At 38.4% G+C, this 16,589-nt stretch overlaps 1 protein-coding gene across 1 annotated transcript in view; it reads right to left on the reverse strand.

The window, feature by feature from the left end:
* The window catches only part of SLIT2 (slit guidance ligand 2), a 569,662-nt gene that overhangs the window by 540,188 nt on the left and 12,885 nt on the right, over positions 1–16,589 (reverse strand). Inside the window, exon 4 of the mRNA XM_042782686.1 lies at positions 11,496–11,567. Within this exon, the coding sequence (XP_042638620.1) occupies positions 11,496–11,567 (72 nt within the window). The remainder of the gene's footprint in view (positions 1–11,495; positions 11,568–16,589) is intronic.

The raw sequence follows: 16,589 nt of genomic DNA on the forward strand, positions 1-16,589 counted from the left end.
TTCCTATAATTTCCCTAAATACTCATGCCTCGAGCATTTTGAAGATTTATGTTTCTCTAAATTATTTCTGTTTCTCTAGCCCTCACTCTCCACTGTCTGCAACCACACACATACACACCCCGGACACAGTACCCTGGAATATCAGTTGATATAAGGAAATATGTAATTTAGAATATGATGATTGTCCAGTATTTCAAATACCTAGGTTTTGGTATTTTAGGCTTTAAAAAACAAAACAACAAAAAAGGAAAGTTTTGGAGAAGAACTGTAACTTGATAGAAGTAAGGAGAACATATAATACTCTACAAAGTGCCTGCAAAGTGCTCAGCAGTATTTTGTGAATGAGAATATAATTCTTGCTTCAAAGGAGGGCTTTCTATGAAGAGATTTTAATAACACTTATTCCACCTTGAACTCTTTTACCATGAATAATATAGAAAGTGGGCTTTATTCTGAGGTATGATGGAGAAGGCATTTGAATTTAAACTTAAGAAAAAAAAATATTGGAAAGGAAAAAATATTCTTTTTGTCTTAGTATGAATAAAAACAATGTACTTAAATAAACTGCATTAAACAGCATATTGATTTCTGGAAAAAAATTAAGAAGGATTTTACTTTACTAGCAGGCTAATGTGGTAAATATTTTAAGGTATGTGAAAATGAAGTTGCATGTCCAGATAAAATGAGAGGAGAAACAGATATCAATTCTAATAATGCTTTTAGAAAACTATCTTTGAAGTGTTATTGAGTATGCAGCTGCTCTTGACAGTATAGTTTATATTTTCCAAATGTTATTGCTCTAGACCATCCCTTTCTAGTTAACCCTTTCATAACAGATAAAGAATAAATTAAAACATTTGACATCTAATCTTTTCATTATTAATGAAGTGCATTTGAATTTTTATATTAATGGCATCACTCCACCTATTTTCTATATAAAAAGCTTATTAATCATATGACAGAAACATCTCCAACAAGTAATAAGAATAACAAAGACAACAAAAATAATAGTAATATATCCGTCTCCCACAGGATTACTAACTATGATCACTTTCTTTGAGCCAGAACAACTTAATTAGAATGGTAGATTGAAAGATGTAAAATGTGTATAATTTAGTATTCTAAATGTTTATTTATAATGATAAACTATGGTTCAAATAGTTTACAGTAAAAATGTTAGAATGTTATTTAAATATTTAGATATTAAATGTGTCCACAAAAGTAAATTGTTCAATTAAGAAGTATTTTAATATATTAGTCTGGAATCCTTTTAAATAAGCATACCAGATAAATTAAGTGAATATTTTAGAGGGAAAAGGGGTCAAGGTTAAACTGTGTGTCTTCCTTAAAAAGTTTATAATGTCTTTTGTGTTTCTTCTTACAAAAAGAAATCTCAATGAAACTTGGATATTAAAACCTCCCAGGAAACCAACAATAAAAGCTGCTAAGAATTTCACAAGGTTTTTTTTTCTTTCTTTTTTTTTTTTTTCCTTAGGTGTTAATTAAATGATCATTTAACACTGAAATGTAAACACAACATTTTCATCTCCTGACAGCACAGCCTATTATAATCCGGGTAATAAAGTCTCAGTGCTAATGCGGTGAACCGAGTTCCCACCACACTCTAAGAAGTCTTGTCATGTCTAAGGTTAAGCATCGAGACACAAAACAAAGCTTGTGCCTACTCAACTTCCAGTCCAATTTTCCCATCGCCCAGTGACCTAGGTAACACTTGGACCAATAAAGAATAAATTTAATTTCTCCAGCATTTTGTGAGGATTAGGAACAATTGTTGGCCTGCAATGACTTTTTATCCTTGGATTCTTTTTCTTCCAGTGCATTCCTCAGGTCCTAAAAGAGAATTCTGATGGTTTAAGACATAGAACAAACAGAACTTTAAATTAGGCTTTTTTCAATCAATTGGAACTGTTGGAGGGGTAGCAGTCAACCTTTCTCCGAGCTGTTCTCAGCTATTCACATACTTGAAGCTTTAATCTTTCACTAGAGACCTATCACGATGGGGTAAAGCTATCTTTTCCCATTCTGTGTCCAGACTTATTTATTTCTCTTTTCTTCAAGGGTTTTTTTCTTTCTCTTTTTTAAACACCTAAATCAAGTTGCCATACTTAACTGTACACATTCATTTGGAGGCCATTTCAAGAGGCACAGATGTCCTCTTAATAGCATTTCACACCGAGATGGTGTCCCCTAGAACACGGGTATTTCCACCGACATGCCATTTTACTTTTCATTGCTTCCTTCTTTAGGATTTAGTTTCCTTTTCAACTTCTGCCCAATAGTTTCTTATATCACAATTTATCAAATATTTCAAGACCAACCTTCCAGAAAGAATTCAATGGTTGGATCACTGTGGCAATTAACTTGGTTATGGCTAACAGCTAATGAAGGGGACACATATCCCATTCATCTATCTATAATGCTTATGTATTTATGGTAAGTATCGGAACTAGGGAAAAAAAAAAAAAAAAAAAGACCTGAAAATAGCTTCAGGCTCAAACTTATTTCATTATCAAGTATTAATTGATCAAAGCATTCAAAGATTTCCAATTATACTGCATTCTGACATATTTTGTAGTCTAAAAACGCAGCTAGAATTATGTACAGAGTTCACTGGTAGGTGACAATATTCTACAGATAAAAATCACATTTATACATTATAAGAATAGGGTAATTTTCTGATGTTTGAAAAATGAACATTTTAATGAAGTGATAAAAACATTCATTAGCCACTTACGTAAATATTCTGAATACCTTCGTGCCTAGGCATTTGACTGCTAACCAGAAGGCTGGCAGTTCAAACCCACAGCCACTCCTCAGAAGGAAGATCGGGCAATCTACTTCCACAGCGACCACGCCTTTGGAAACCCAAGGATGGGTCACTATGAGTCAAGATCGTCTCAACGGCAGTGAGTTGAGTTTAGCTTGCCTATGATTTATGGCATTCACTCAGCATTTTCTACTTTTTAACTTTTTGATTGTTGCAGTTTTTCTTCATCTGTCCATCAGAAAGGCACACAGTTAAAATGACGATCTAAATATTGGGACTCACACAGATACTCATACACAGATAGTCACAGAGCGTTTGCTTCTTACTCTGGTTTATTTTGTATTGTTGTTGTTAAGTGAGGAGGGTGAAGAGTTCTCTTTAAGAACATCCTGACCATGACATACTTCCTGTAGCTACCTATAGGGGACAATTATGGTGCACATATTCCATCATTTGCAAACTAGTGACTGTGGCTACCCTGACTTCTGTATTATTTCACTGGGGATCAATGCCGGTGTATGGTGCAGTTGAATCAGAGACTTTGCTCCCTGTGGGCAAGCTGCAGGGACATCTGTGTCACTATTATTTTCATCTTATTTTGCACAGAGTGGGTGGTATTCTACAAATATAATTTCTGGATCAACTCGATGGCAGTGAGCTTGAATTTTTGGTTTTATTAAAAGATAGCAATATTCTTTTTTAATTTTATTTTTGTGAAAATATACACAACAAAAACATACCATTTGACCAAATTCTGCATGTACAGTTCAGGAACATTGTTTGCATTTTTCAAGTCATCTAACCATTCTGGCTCTCTCTTTCGTCACTGCTCTCCTGAATACAAGATCCAGCTTATGGCTCACAGTATCAGCCAGAAAGCAAGTATTGAGATGATCCCCACTGAATAGTTTAGGAAGTTGAACTCCAGAAGTATCAGGAGATTTCCAAAGACAACAGAGCGACTAGTATCTGTAGACATTTAAACACTAGCATTGCATGCCACTTCCCAAATGATAGAAAGGAACTAATTTTCCAATGTCTTTTCACAAAGTATAAATATATTAAAATTAAATATGACTAAAATCCTATGAACACTTACTCCTAGAAATATTATATGCAAACTTCATTCCTAAAATTAAAATCTTGAGATTACAGTGGGGAATTTTATGACTTACAGACAAATTTGACAATATTTTCTTATGATATGTATACAATACTCTATCTCTGGTAGCATAGTGGCTAAGGCACTTGACTGCTAACCAGATGGCTGGCGGTTCAAACCCATCAGCCACTCCTCGGAAGGAAGGTGGAACCATCTACTTCCATCGTGATACTGCCTCGGAAACCCAAGAAGGGGTCACTATGAGTCAGGTCCGACTTGACGTCACATAACAACAACATCTTTTTGACATGAAAACCATATACTTACAACCATATGTCAGAAAACACAATCATTCCCAATAAACTTTCTAGATTCTAATGTATATGTTACAGATGAGGTGTTAGCAATGGCTGAGATCCACAAATATCATGGTCCACGTATTACACCTATGTCTGTCCCAGCATCTCTCGATCACACTATTCTCCCAGTTGGCACACTGAGCACTTGGCGGGGATAGAAACTTTTGCGTTTGGGAAAGCAACTACTGACATAAGTACAGTTGAATGGGAAATATCTCTTTGTCTTTCTTTTCCTATGTAACGAACTATGCTGTGGATTTCACACTCAGAGAGCCGGCCCTGTTTCTTGGCAAGAGTTGAAAGCTGCCAAGTTCTGGTTTTCTCCCGGGACAGGTCTTCTACTAGTGATCTCTTTGAAGTTAAAACTATCAACACCAGGCCTAGTAAAATCTCAAATACAATCTTTATCTTCATTGGATTTTAAACATCTAAAACATAGGAATGCATATGTTGATTTAAAAAACAAAACAAAACTAGGTCTCACTCAATGGCTTGCATATTTGTTTCATGGCAGGTGGTAATGGTTACTCTGAAGTGTATTCTGAGACTGGAATATCAAGTCTTTCACCTACCCTCTAAGAAACAAACCTTTGCTTCTGCAAGGGTAGGCTTTTCAATGAAAACTCCTCCCATATCTCTATTTTACTTTTTAAGTGGCAAAAACAGAGTCCCTAAAGCTCAATGATTATAAGATGAAAACCCAGGATTAGTAAATAATCAAGGACTTGGTGTTTCAATCACTGAAGGTTAACACTTCTCTAAGTTTTCTCTCTCATTGCTTCTCTGTTTTCAGAGATAGAGTCAATCTCTGAAAACGATTTCATCCCCGTTAGCAAAAGTATCGGTATCAGCAATGCTGACAGTACGTCTTTGCACCAAATTCAAACACAGACAGGACACATTTCTGAAGCACTTCATCCTCAGCATGTGAAGCTCTGCAACAGCCCTGCAATGGGAATCCACAGTAGCTCTCAAGGCAGCTCACTTGGTGAGTAATGATGTCGGTCTGGCTGGACAATGGTCACCGTAGCAACTGTAACCTGCAATTCCTGCACAACCGCTGTCGGATTTATTGTGGCAGGGGCCAAACAGGCCAGGAGTAAAATGAAGCAGGGAACTATGGCACCTGACACCTCTGGTAGCCCGCGCTTTAATCAGAGCTGGCAGAAATTAATTCAAGAGGAATTTTTACACGGCTCCAGGATCATACTCTGCTTCTATTCTTGCCTACCAGAATCCTGTGAGACTAAGTTGCCATCAGAGAACTGTTTGGGGGTGGGGGTGGAGGGGTTAGTTTTATAGATGTACAGTATTTTATTAAATTAAGGTGTATTTTGCTTAGCTGAAAAATAAATCATTTTGATTATGTTGTGTCTACCGAACCCTTCAATGTTTAGAAAACCTACTGGGAACAAACATTTAATTAGCCGGGTTATCCTTTAAATTTAATTTGGTTCTCCATTATTCATAATGCCTTCCCAGAGTTACTATTTGCTCATTCAAGTTACAAACCCTGAACCTGACAAAGATTTAATTCAATACATCAAACACATACAGAGCGCTTTCTAAAGGTCAAGCCTTATTCTAGACCCTGGGGGTGTATTTAAAAAAATGTTTTTGTAATACATGTACACCAGCATTTAGATACACAATCATAGAAAAAGAAAACTAAGATAACAATAATTAATAAGCATAATAATGATTATATAAGAGTGGTGATATAATTAATATTTTCTACTTCTGCTTTTCTGAACTGTCTAAACCTTACAAAGACCATGTTTTGCTCTAATAATCATAACAAAAAGAAAACTAAGCCTCCTTCCACAAGACTGGGGAAGAGAGAAATAAACATGGCTTAATTGCATGTTAGTTACGCTTAGCCAATTTTTACTTTAATGTATTAAAAAAAAGTTTTCCTCTAAAGAAATGCAAATAATTACAGCTATCAAAAAATAAGGTTGAGATTCTGAGGTTCTATCTAACAGCAAAAGAACTCTGAGGTGACAAATCAAATTAGAAGGTCAAAATCTACATCTCAGAGAGTCACCAGGCCATTAAAAAAAAAAAAAAAAAAAAAAGTTCTTGGCTTTAAAAGTACTATTTGTAATGTTAGATAATTTAGTGGTTCTAAAGCTCACTGGGGAATAATAAATGAGACTTCTGAAAGAGACATAAAAGGTTTTTACTCAAAAAAAAAATCACTAAAAAACTAGGCACTAGGATATAGATTGTTTCTGTTTCCTTCTTTGTTTTGCTTTGTTAGATGTAGGAAAGAAAGGACTTTCTGCAAAGTGTTTGGATACTTAAGCCCATGTCAGAAGTCTGAGTAAATATAATAATACTCAAAAAATAAACTGAAAACCACAAAACAAATATTTATAACCCAATGCCTAAGCGCAGTGCTGCCAATGAAATTCTTCTCTAACAAGCCCAGATTAGTAGTTGCAAATTCAAGTAGGAAGGTGTAAATCACTCAGCAGTAAGTCAGCTTTTAAGGCTACATTTATCAGGAAGATGTGTATGCGCCACCCATTAATATCCACTGATCCTCCTAAATGTCACTCATAACCATTTTAAAATTCAACTGCAACTCTTTGTTTAATTAATCAGCCCCACATTACTTTGAAAAATCATTTTTTTCACTCCTAGGTATAAAACAAAAATTGAACCAGAGTTCTGGACGAGGCACAGAGGGGAAGACAGACTATCTGTATAAGTGAAGAAAAGGACGTGCTGTCTCTTTTAGACTCCAACCCATCACACACCCCTTACTTACACTTTCCATCTGTCAACACGTGCTTGTAATTTTATGACACTGTCCTGTAGTTTATGCAGAGTTGGTATTATTTTACAGAGTTCTGTTAATGGACTGGATAAATGGTGATGCTGTTTAAACTAGTCTCCAGCTCCAACAAACACAGCTGCAACTGTACTACTATTTCTGAGCAAACATCTTGACCTGAACACGGAGTGCTCTCTCAACCCGTCCGAAGAGAAATTGGATCAGACAGCAAAGGAAAAGCATATTTGGCCGCTCGCGGCTAGCAACCGTGTCGAATCATAGTCCATATACAGTGTACCCTCCTTTTCTTTTCTATTGCGTTTAGAGTCCACAAAAAAGCATGTGTGCTTCTTCACCTGGCATCTCATTTTCAGCTAAGAGTCAAATGGTGATCATTCATTACACAAATTCAAAGAAAATCTCCCTCATGCCCAGTACATCACACTAGCTTTAATCTAAGCAAACAACGATAAATTCAAACATCAGTGCACGAAGTATTTATTAACCTGGGAAACCTTTTCATTGGTCACGTGTCACAAAAAACCAGTCTTAAATAGGAGAAAAAGACACTATATGTTAACAAAGGAGTAAGTTGAGATGCTAATTAGCATTAAGCAAAATTTATAGAAGAAAACAGTGTAGAACTTATTGTTCCTTGCATGAATTTTAGATATGCATGGCTCCACTACATTAACTAGTTGATACAATTACAGATCTCTTAATATAGATATGCACCAAGTCAAATACTTTTCCTATCTCAACATTTTTCCCCTTATTTTTCAAAAACTCTATATCCATTTTGTTGTCACTTAGGTCTTGTGAAAGAAAGATTCATTTTAAACATTTTAAAGGACATTTGAAAATGTCCCTCTAACATATATAGGCCTGTCACATTCTTCCATCTGCTAGAACTTTTTTTCCCCGTGAGCTACTAGGCACCTGTACTACATAAAGAAAATCTGAAAATGTAGCCTTCCTTTCAGAAATTGTACTAGCCAGACCATCAGCTTCACAAGTGTTTGCTCATCTATTTATTAAAGAAAGACCTTTAATGATGGCTATTAATTCAAATAGTAATCACCATCATTAAAAACTGGTCACATTAACTTATAAACTTATCCTCTCAAGAAAAACAACCTGTTAACAGTCCACTAAGTGAAATTCAGGGAAGACAATACTTCCTCAACTCAAAAGAAGATTTTTGGTTTGAGAACGCAGATAACAATTACACCCTGTTTTTACATGCACCCAGTGCCCAAGTCAGTATCCAATTCTAAGTAACAGGAGCATTTTGGCAACACTAAATAGCAAAGGAACAACTTCAGGACAGTCAGAGCATTTAAGTCCCACTTGTAGCAAGATAATAGGAGCTCTGGTAGCGTAGTGCCTAAAGCACTTGACTGCTGACCAGAAGGCTAGCGGTTCAAACCCACCAGCCACTCCTTGGAAGGAAGATGGGGCAATCTACTTCAGTAGTGATACGGCCTCGGAAACCCAAGGAGGGGTCGCTAAGAGTTGGATCCGACTCCATGGCACATAACAACAGCAAAAATAATGTAAATAAACCAAAATAACCCATTGCCATTGAGACAATTCCAACACATAGTGACTGTACACAAACACAACTTTGTCTCCCAGTGCTCCCCAGGGGAATCTCCTGAGCCATGCAGGCACATAATAAAGCCAAACACATTTTGTAGCTGTCCATTTTCCCATTTGCAATGACATGTCTGTAATTAATTACAAAGCCTTGCCTTACACATGGGTTCTGTATCTTTCATTTTCCTAAAGATTTCGTCTCCTTCTTTCATATAGCAGCTTCACAGTTATAAAATCATAACAAAACATTAAGAGAAAATCCCTTTGTCTACTACATGATATTGTCAAACAGGGCAAAATGTCAGGTTAGAATAGAATTTTCCAAGGGGAGATACAGCAATGAATGAGACCACCTTAAATCCACTAAGAGAATTCATTCAAGTTCTGCTAGATGACAACTCAAACATTCTTCTTTCTCAGACACACACTAGAAATTACCTCTTACATTTCCCTCTCTTTAGCTTAATAATTTCAAACCCAGAGAACAGTCAGTCAGTTTAAACTCTATCTTTACAACTATATAGAAGGCATAGGATTTCCTCAACTTGTCTGCATTGGTTTTATATGCACACTAACAGCAAAGTAACAGTTGAACAGCACTGACTGTATTGTTAAAGACAATTTTTAAAAATCTCCCTGCTCACCACAATTTATATTAGAAAGTAAATCACTGGTCTCTCCCATATCAGAGCAAAGAAGAGTGAGGAAAATCAAACTGTCGAGGGAACAATTAGTCCAAGAGGTAATGGAGCACACGAATCCCAGCCTCCACTAACCCAAGTCCAGAAGAACTAGATGGTGCCCAACTACCGTTACTGGGATCCCACAGAGTGGGAGAAAACTGTACAACAAAATTCAAAATCATAAAAAAAAAGGCCAGACCTACTGATCTGACAGTAGCTGGTGGAAACCCGGAGACTATGGCCCTTAGCACCCTTCAAACCCAGCACTGATCCCACCTCTAGGCATCATCTGTCAGTAAATCAACAGACAGGCCTAAAAAGTGAGCAGTACCACCCATGATGAATGTACTCCTCAGAAAACTCAATTACACCAGACTGAAAGGGCAGCATTTGCCCAGAAACAAAGTTCAGAAGGCTGGAGGGATAGGAAAGAACCATGAATGGAGAGGAGGGACCCAGGGAGGAAGTGGGCAGACTGCTGGTACATCAATGGCACTGCAACTAATGGCACGAAACAACATGTGTATTAATTGTTGAATGAAAAGTTCATACGCTCTGCAAACTAACCCAAACCACAATTTTAAAAAAAGGAAAATACTATTGAAAACCATCTCTATGGACCGTCTAAGAATTTAAGCACAAATATTTAAGTAAGTACCAATTTATATACACAAGCAATGCAACATGCGGATGTCAAGTCAGATCCAACTCACAGTGACCCCTCCTTGGGTTTCCGAGGTGGTATCACTACAAAGTAGATTGCCCAACCTCCCTTCTGAGGAGTGGCTGGTGGGTTTGAACCACCAGCCTTCCGGTTAGCAGTCAAATGCTTTAGGCATTATGCCACCATAGCTCCAATTTATATACAATAAACACATACAATCTTTACAGGGACTCACATCCTATTTCCTTAGTAAAATATAGTCCCCAGAGCATTCTTATTAAATAGGCAATCTCAAGCTTTTTTGATTTGATTTTCTTTTTTTAAAAAAATTCTTTAAGTTGGGCCAGTTAACCAGTAGGGGCACACAGAGGAGAAATCCTGCTAGGTGACTTCAGCTGTCCTTACAGAAAAGTTAGACTCGAGAGATCTGTCACATCACTGGTGGCTGCATCCCCATTCACCTACTGGAAAAGTCTTCTCTATGGTGAGTTCAGGTCAGGATGACCTAACAGAGATACTAGCTACAACGGAGTGGAAGACGTATAGTCCTACTTCTGGAATTGGTAACAGAAACATTGAACCAGTAGGCGATAGAGCCTTGACCTCAAAGTCAAGTTCAGGAAAAGCAATCTACTTACCTTCCATAGAAACCCAACTACATCAGACATCTCTGCTACCCAGGTGGGGACCACTCTAACAATGCTCTCTGTACATCCCAGCAGAGTTTTCTCAACATTCACAAACATCAATAACCATTGCTATTTACTTTTTCCAACACGTTTGAGCTTATTTCCCATCTGTACAAAACCATTCATATGCCTGAAAATCTAATTTTGAGAGCTTTCAAAATGTCTATTCCTTATTACATACTAGTTCAACCAACAAGCATTCCAGGGAGAAAAAGCTGACTCTGCCTAATACGCACATTATGTTCCTTTTAAAGAAAGCTTTCTTTTCTTTGACATATTTGATATGAAATCCTCAGCTTACCTCATGTATACTGCAGAGCTTGGAATTCTGGCATAAAGAGCAACCTTTGAAAATTTAAAAGGAAATGGAAAGCCTCCTTTAACACGTTACAATAATATTTCTAGACTAATAAACACTACAACTTAAGTGCAGAAACACTATCAAAGAGCTGATACTAAGAACCCCATCTTTCTAAGAAAACTCTGCCAACTTCCTCTTCAGAGAAAGCACACCAGCCAGCCTTCCCTTCAGAACTTGACGGACACTTTCCGCAAAGAAGTAAGCTACATGTCATCAACACATGAGCAAGTAATAAGGACAAAATTATAATGACCCATACATAAGCCAAATGAAACAAGCAATTACAACCACTAGAAAACCAATCATACATCTCCTTAGGAAAGGGGAAAAAAAAAAAAAGCACAATCTTATATCCAGTCATGTACTGGTGAGCAGATTCCAGGAAAGCATAAGGAAACAGATCCAAAATACATTTAATAAAACAGAAGGAATTACCCAGAACAACAATAATGATCTGAGTCTACTTACAGCCTGTAGAGCTTAGAAGTCCCAAGAAACAGCAACTCAGGAAACAGCTGAAGGTGATTTCTGTTTAAACGCCTTTGGAGAAAAACAAAAAAAACAAGGCTTAGGTTACAAAGCTCAAACTCAACAATGAGGCTGTGTGGTGTCATGCCTCCTCTTGTGCTGTAGGGAAGAATGAAATGACATTCAAGAGAATTCAAGCCCTGAGAATCAAAGATGGTTACACCTTTTGTTACCTGACTTTTAGAAGTGATTTTCCATTACGCTTACAATCAGATGACGATTACTAGAGCCTAAACAATAAACTCCACCTCTGTGCAACAGCAGTCAACCCGAAGACACACACGGATGAAGGATTTCATGACTCAGATCCTTGCATATCTGCTAGGAGTGTGCACTCCACAGCAGAAATTCCAGAGGAACGGGTGTCCTAAAATAATCCATGCACTGTCCCAAATGGGCAACATGAGCCTCCAAGGCATTGTGGGGAGACAGGAATTTCGGATTTGCTAACTCCTCATTTCATTGGAGGAAGAAAAGAAAACACAAAACTATGAGAAAGGGTCTATACGACTTCTCCCCATTGGCAAAATCAGGAGAAACCCAAAAAGGTTCCAACCTTATCCTACAGCTCCCGATCTTAAGGCTCGGAGCTGTAACTATTAGTGTTAAAAAGGAGTTGAAATAATGTTTTAAAATGTCTAACTGATACTGGAATGCTTTTAGAGAAGATATGGGTTACAAATCTAACTCACTTCAAGCCCCGGTGCTATGTCACTGTTCTCGTGCAATATGCATACACACGAAATCGGAGGCAAATCATGTCTCTGATGGACTCACAGCCCAGAGGAGGTAGCTATGAGTGAGAATCAATGCCCACAGTGAGTTTGCTTTTATTTCTTCCTAGTTCAAGTGCAGCTCTGATGGCACCGTGGTTAAGGCATTCAGTTGCTAACCAAAAGGTTGGCAGTTTGAACCCATAAGCCATTCTGTGGGAGAAAGATAAGGCAGTCTGCTTCTATAAAGATATACAACCTTGGAAACCCTCTGTGGGAGTTCTACTCTGTCCTAAAAGTCACTCTGAGTTGGAACCCACTCGACAACAGTGGGTTTGGTTGATATAGCTCCAGAGCAGGGTTACCCAGCTCCAAATAAACTGGAAGCATTTCTCAAGTTTAAAGATAAATGTTAAGGGGACAGAAAATGGAAGAATATCAGTCTTGAAATATTTAAAGGGTCATCAGGTACAAGCAGAATTATATTTATTTATCTCCAGAGGGCGGAAATGGGATCAATGAATGCAACTCCTGCAAAAGCAGATCATAAGACCCTTCTAAGAACTAGAAATACTATGAAGTGGGATGATCTTCCCTGGGAAACTCTTAATTCTTTATCCCACGTGTATTAAAGCAAGGGCAATGCACTGCCTTTGGGGATTTTGTTGGTCTTGTTGCTGTTGTTTTGTTTTTCCCCACAAAGGAGATAATGAGAGAATCCTGCATTAGGTGAGAATTTGCACCAGTGAACTTCAGGGTGTCTTCCAATTCTAAAATGCCTTGACGTGATAACGGTAACCATCACTCTTGTGAGATAAATTCCTATTATTAGAAGTTGTCCATCTAGAGAAACATCCTCAGCACAGGACGAAATGCATACTAATACACAACAGTATGCCAATACAATGAATCCCACTGCCATCTAGTCAATTCTGACTCTCAGTGACCTAACTGGACAGAGAAGAACTGCCACAGAGGGTTTCAAAGGCTGTAAAACTTCATGGAAGCAGACTGCCTCATCTTTCTGCCATAGACCAGCTGGTGGATCCTAACCACTGACCTTCTGGTTAGCAGTCCAATGGTTTAACTACAGCACCACCAGACCTCCTTACAGTTAGGGGCCAAAAATTGAAATTTGTGGTAAAAAGGCAGACTTGCTGTTCCATCACACTGAACTGATTATTATGAACAAAGGACATAAGAAAGTTAAGGTGAAAGTGTCAAAAGCTTGTATCTGTTTCTTTCTCTGTTCAGCAGGACTTGGAGGAGGAAGTACTGCCAGGGTCTACTAATAAAAAATTTAGATAAAAGTTAGCTTAAGTATGTCACTGTTATTTTTTTTTTCCTCAAAAAAGTAAATAAATAAAATAAATAGATCACAAATATTCACCATAGTGGTAATGAGAATTTTCCTAAGGGAGCTACCACTTTTGGAAAGAATCCCAGTGTCCAAGAGCCAGGCCAGATTCCTAGGACGGCAGAGACTACCTTTCAGACTTCGATGCAAATGATTAGCAGGCCATGTCCATGAGTCTCCAGCCACGTCATGCTCCTCCATGCGCCAGGTTTTACAAGGGTGTTTCAAACTGAAGAGTGTTGGCCCTTCCCAGATGGCACCTGTGTGAAACCTCCTCTGATACACCCAGAGTTAATCCCTCACTAGGTTGTGTCGTCATAAACACCAGTTGCCGACTCCAGCGCATGGCGACCCCATGTGTCCTTCTTAGAGAGTCCCTCCCTTGCACTGTATTTTATTTGCTTCTAGAGCAGTGGCTGGGAGCTCTGGTAGCGTAGTGGCTAAGGCACTTGACTGCTAACCAGAAGGCTGGCGGTTCAAACCCACTAGCCACTCCTCGGAAGGAAGGTTGGGCAATCCTACTTCTGTAGTGATACTGCCTCGGAAACCCAAGGAGGGGTCGCTATGAGTCAGGGCTGACTCGACGGCACATAACAACAACAACAACAGAGCGGTGGCTATCTCTTAGGCTGTGAGATTTTCAAATATGAGGAGCATACATATCTTGGTATTTCCTCACTCTCTGATGCTTAAATGTTCTCAGGAAATGTGAAGTGAATGAACAGATAGCTCTGTTTGCATTTTGATGCAATTCAGCAAGGCCCCAGAACATGCATTTTATATTTGGCCTTGGTGGAGCAAGAGTGAAACTCTCGGCTGCTAGCCAAAAGTTTGGTGGTTTGAACCCACCCAGCAGCTCTGTGAAAGAAAAACTTGGAGATCTGGATATGCTCCCATAAAGATTATAGCCTTCCAACGCTACGGGCAGGCAGTTCTACTCTGTCCCAAAACGTCCCTAGGAGTTAAAATGGCGCCTAACAACAACTGGTTTTGTAGCACACCCTCAGAGGTATGTGCTCCAAGTTTCTGTTTCTCTCAGTCTGTCAGTGGTGGATTACATGTTGCTACGATGCTGAACAGGTTTCGTGGAGCTTCCAGATTAAGGCCTGGCGATATTTCAAAAACTCAGCTAATGAAAACCCTACGGATCACAACATTTGGATTCACAGACAATCATGGGAACAGCACAGGGCCCGGCGGCATTTCCTTCTCTTGTGCACAGGGTTGCCATGGTTCAGGGGCCGAACTAAGGGCAAGCTAACAATGCTCCAACCAGAGCCTACCACCAAACCTGCATCCCCATGTGCTACATGGCAGTTACCTTTTTGCTTCCCATCAAACCCCTCCCCCATTCTTAAACATCACCTGAAGTTGGAAGGAACTTAGTGTGTTTAAAGAAATTCAGGTATGTAAATGACCGTTACCTTCTAGTAAGTCTCTTACAAATAAGCTTACAATTAACACAATTTCAGATGCTGGGAGAAAGTAGAGATTTTAGATCGTGTTTAGTGTCTTCTTTAGTATTTTGATGTTCATAGGCCAAGAGATCCTTAATTGACTCTGCAAGTAATAGCCAGCCAGTGGGTTATCTCACTCATTCTTCACAGCAACTCTGAATAGGCACTACTGTTACTCCCATTTTGGACAGAAGCACACAGCTTGTAGCCAACAGAGCAAGAACTTGAGCTCAGGCAACGTGGCTTCAGAACACACCCTCTAAACAACCTCTCAGAGAGACATAGTCCAATCACCCCTCCCCCTTAATTCAAAATAATGCAATGCCACAACCTCCCTCTTCACCAATCTTTTCTTTGGGAAAGTTTTATTTACTCTGGTTCTTAAATGTATGTGAAATAACCACCTAAAAATAAAACACCAAATTTTATTCTTAAAAAAAAAAAAAAAAAACTAGCTCTAAGTTCAGTTCACTGTTTTGAAGAATTATTTGAAATACATAAATTTAAGAGAAATAGCAAATATATATGAAACATTTTTCTCTGAATTCAAATAGTTTCTGTTTATCTTACAGTAGCTATTATGGAACGTTCTTAGTAAGTCTACACCAACTATGAAACGTTTCTGTTCTTAACATAAGACAAGGCAATATCATACCATAAAGGGCAGATGGCTTGATCAATCAATTGACTATCAAGTCAGTCAACTCAAGGGACCCTACAGGACAGAGTTGAACTGCCCCATACGGTTTCCAAGGCTGTAAATCTTACAGAAGCAGACTGCCTCATCTTTCTCTCATGGAGTTGCTGGTGGGTTCATACCACCCACCTTTTGGTTAGCAGCCAAATGCTTTAACCACTGTGCCAGCAGAACATCACCTGGCAAGTACTACAGAATCACAGAAAAAGAGTACAACCATGCTTTTTCTTTAAGAGTTGCAATATACATCTGGTTCCTGTTCTTTTAATCTCTCTTGCACCACTGCTAAGATTAAATAGACATACAAACATTAAGAAGAGGGAAAAATATTTCTTTTCCCAAAATAATCAGTAAAGGATAAAATTTAAAAGCAAAGTGTAATATACAATAGCCAGAAATTAAATTCTTAACTTGAATACCAATTTATTTAAACCAGAATTACTTTAAAGACCATTAAGATGCAAACCAATCCCTAAAAAGAACAGGAGAAAAAGTCACATAGTTTCTAATGCCACAGCAATGTTTCTTAGCTGCCTGAGGATTACGTGCTACAATAAATCCAATGTAAAGGCATAAAAGAAGTTAATACCTGATGATTCCCAGTCAGGGAAATGGGATGTAGGCATCAGAGGATGGCTGATGGGAGCCAACACAAATGAGTTTCATTAAATAGATCAGGTGTGTCAACTGCCCACTGTTCACTGTGAGGTCACTCATTTTGCCCAGTGACAGGTAACAGAGCTGTCAAGGCACATCGGACACTTGTATCATCACCTTTTGGATGGAATCTAATCACCAGACTCCAGAACT

This window comes from Orycteropus afer, unplaced genomic scaffold (genome assembly GCF_000298275.1).
Source record: "Orycteropus afer afer isolate SDZICR_OR568_19922 unplaced genomic scaffold, OryAfe1.0 scaffold00411, whole genome shotgun sequence".
NCBI lineage: Eukaryota > Metazoa > Chordata > Mammalia > Tubulidentata > Orycteropodidae > Orycteropus > Orycteropus afer.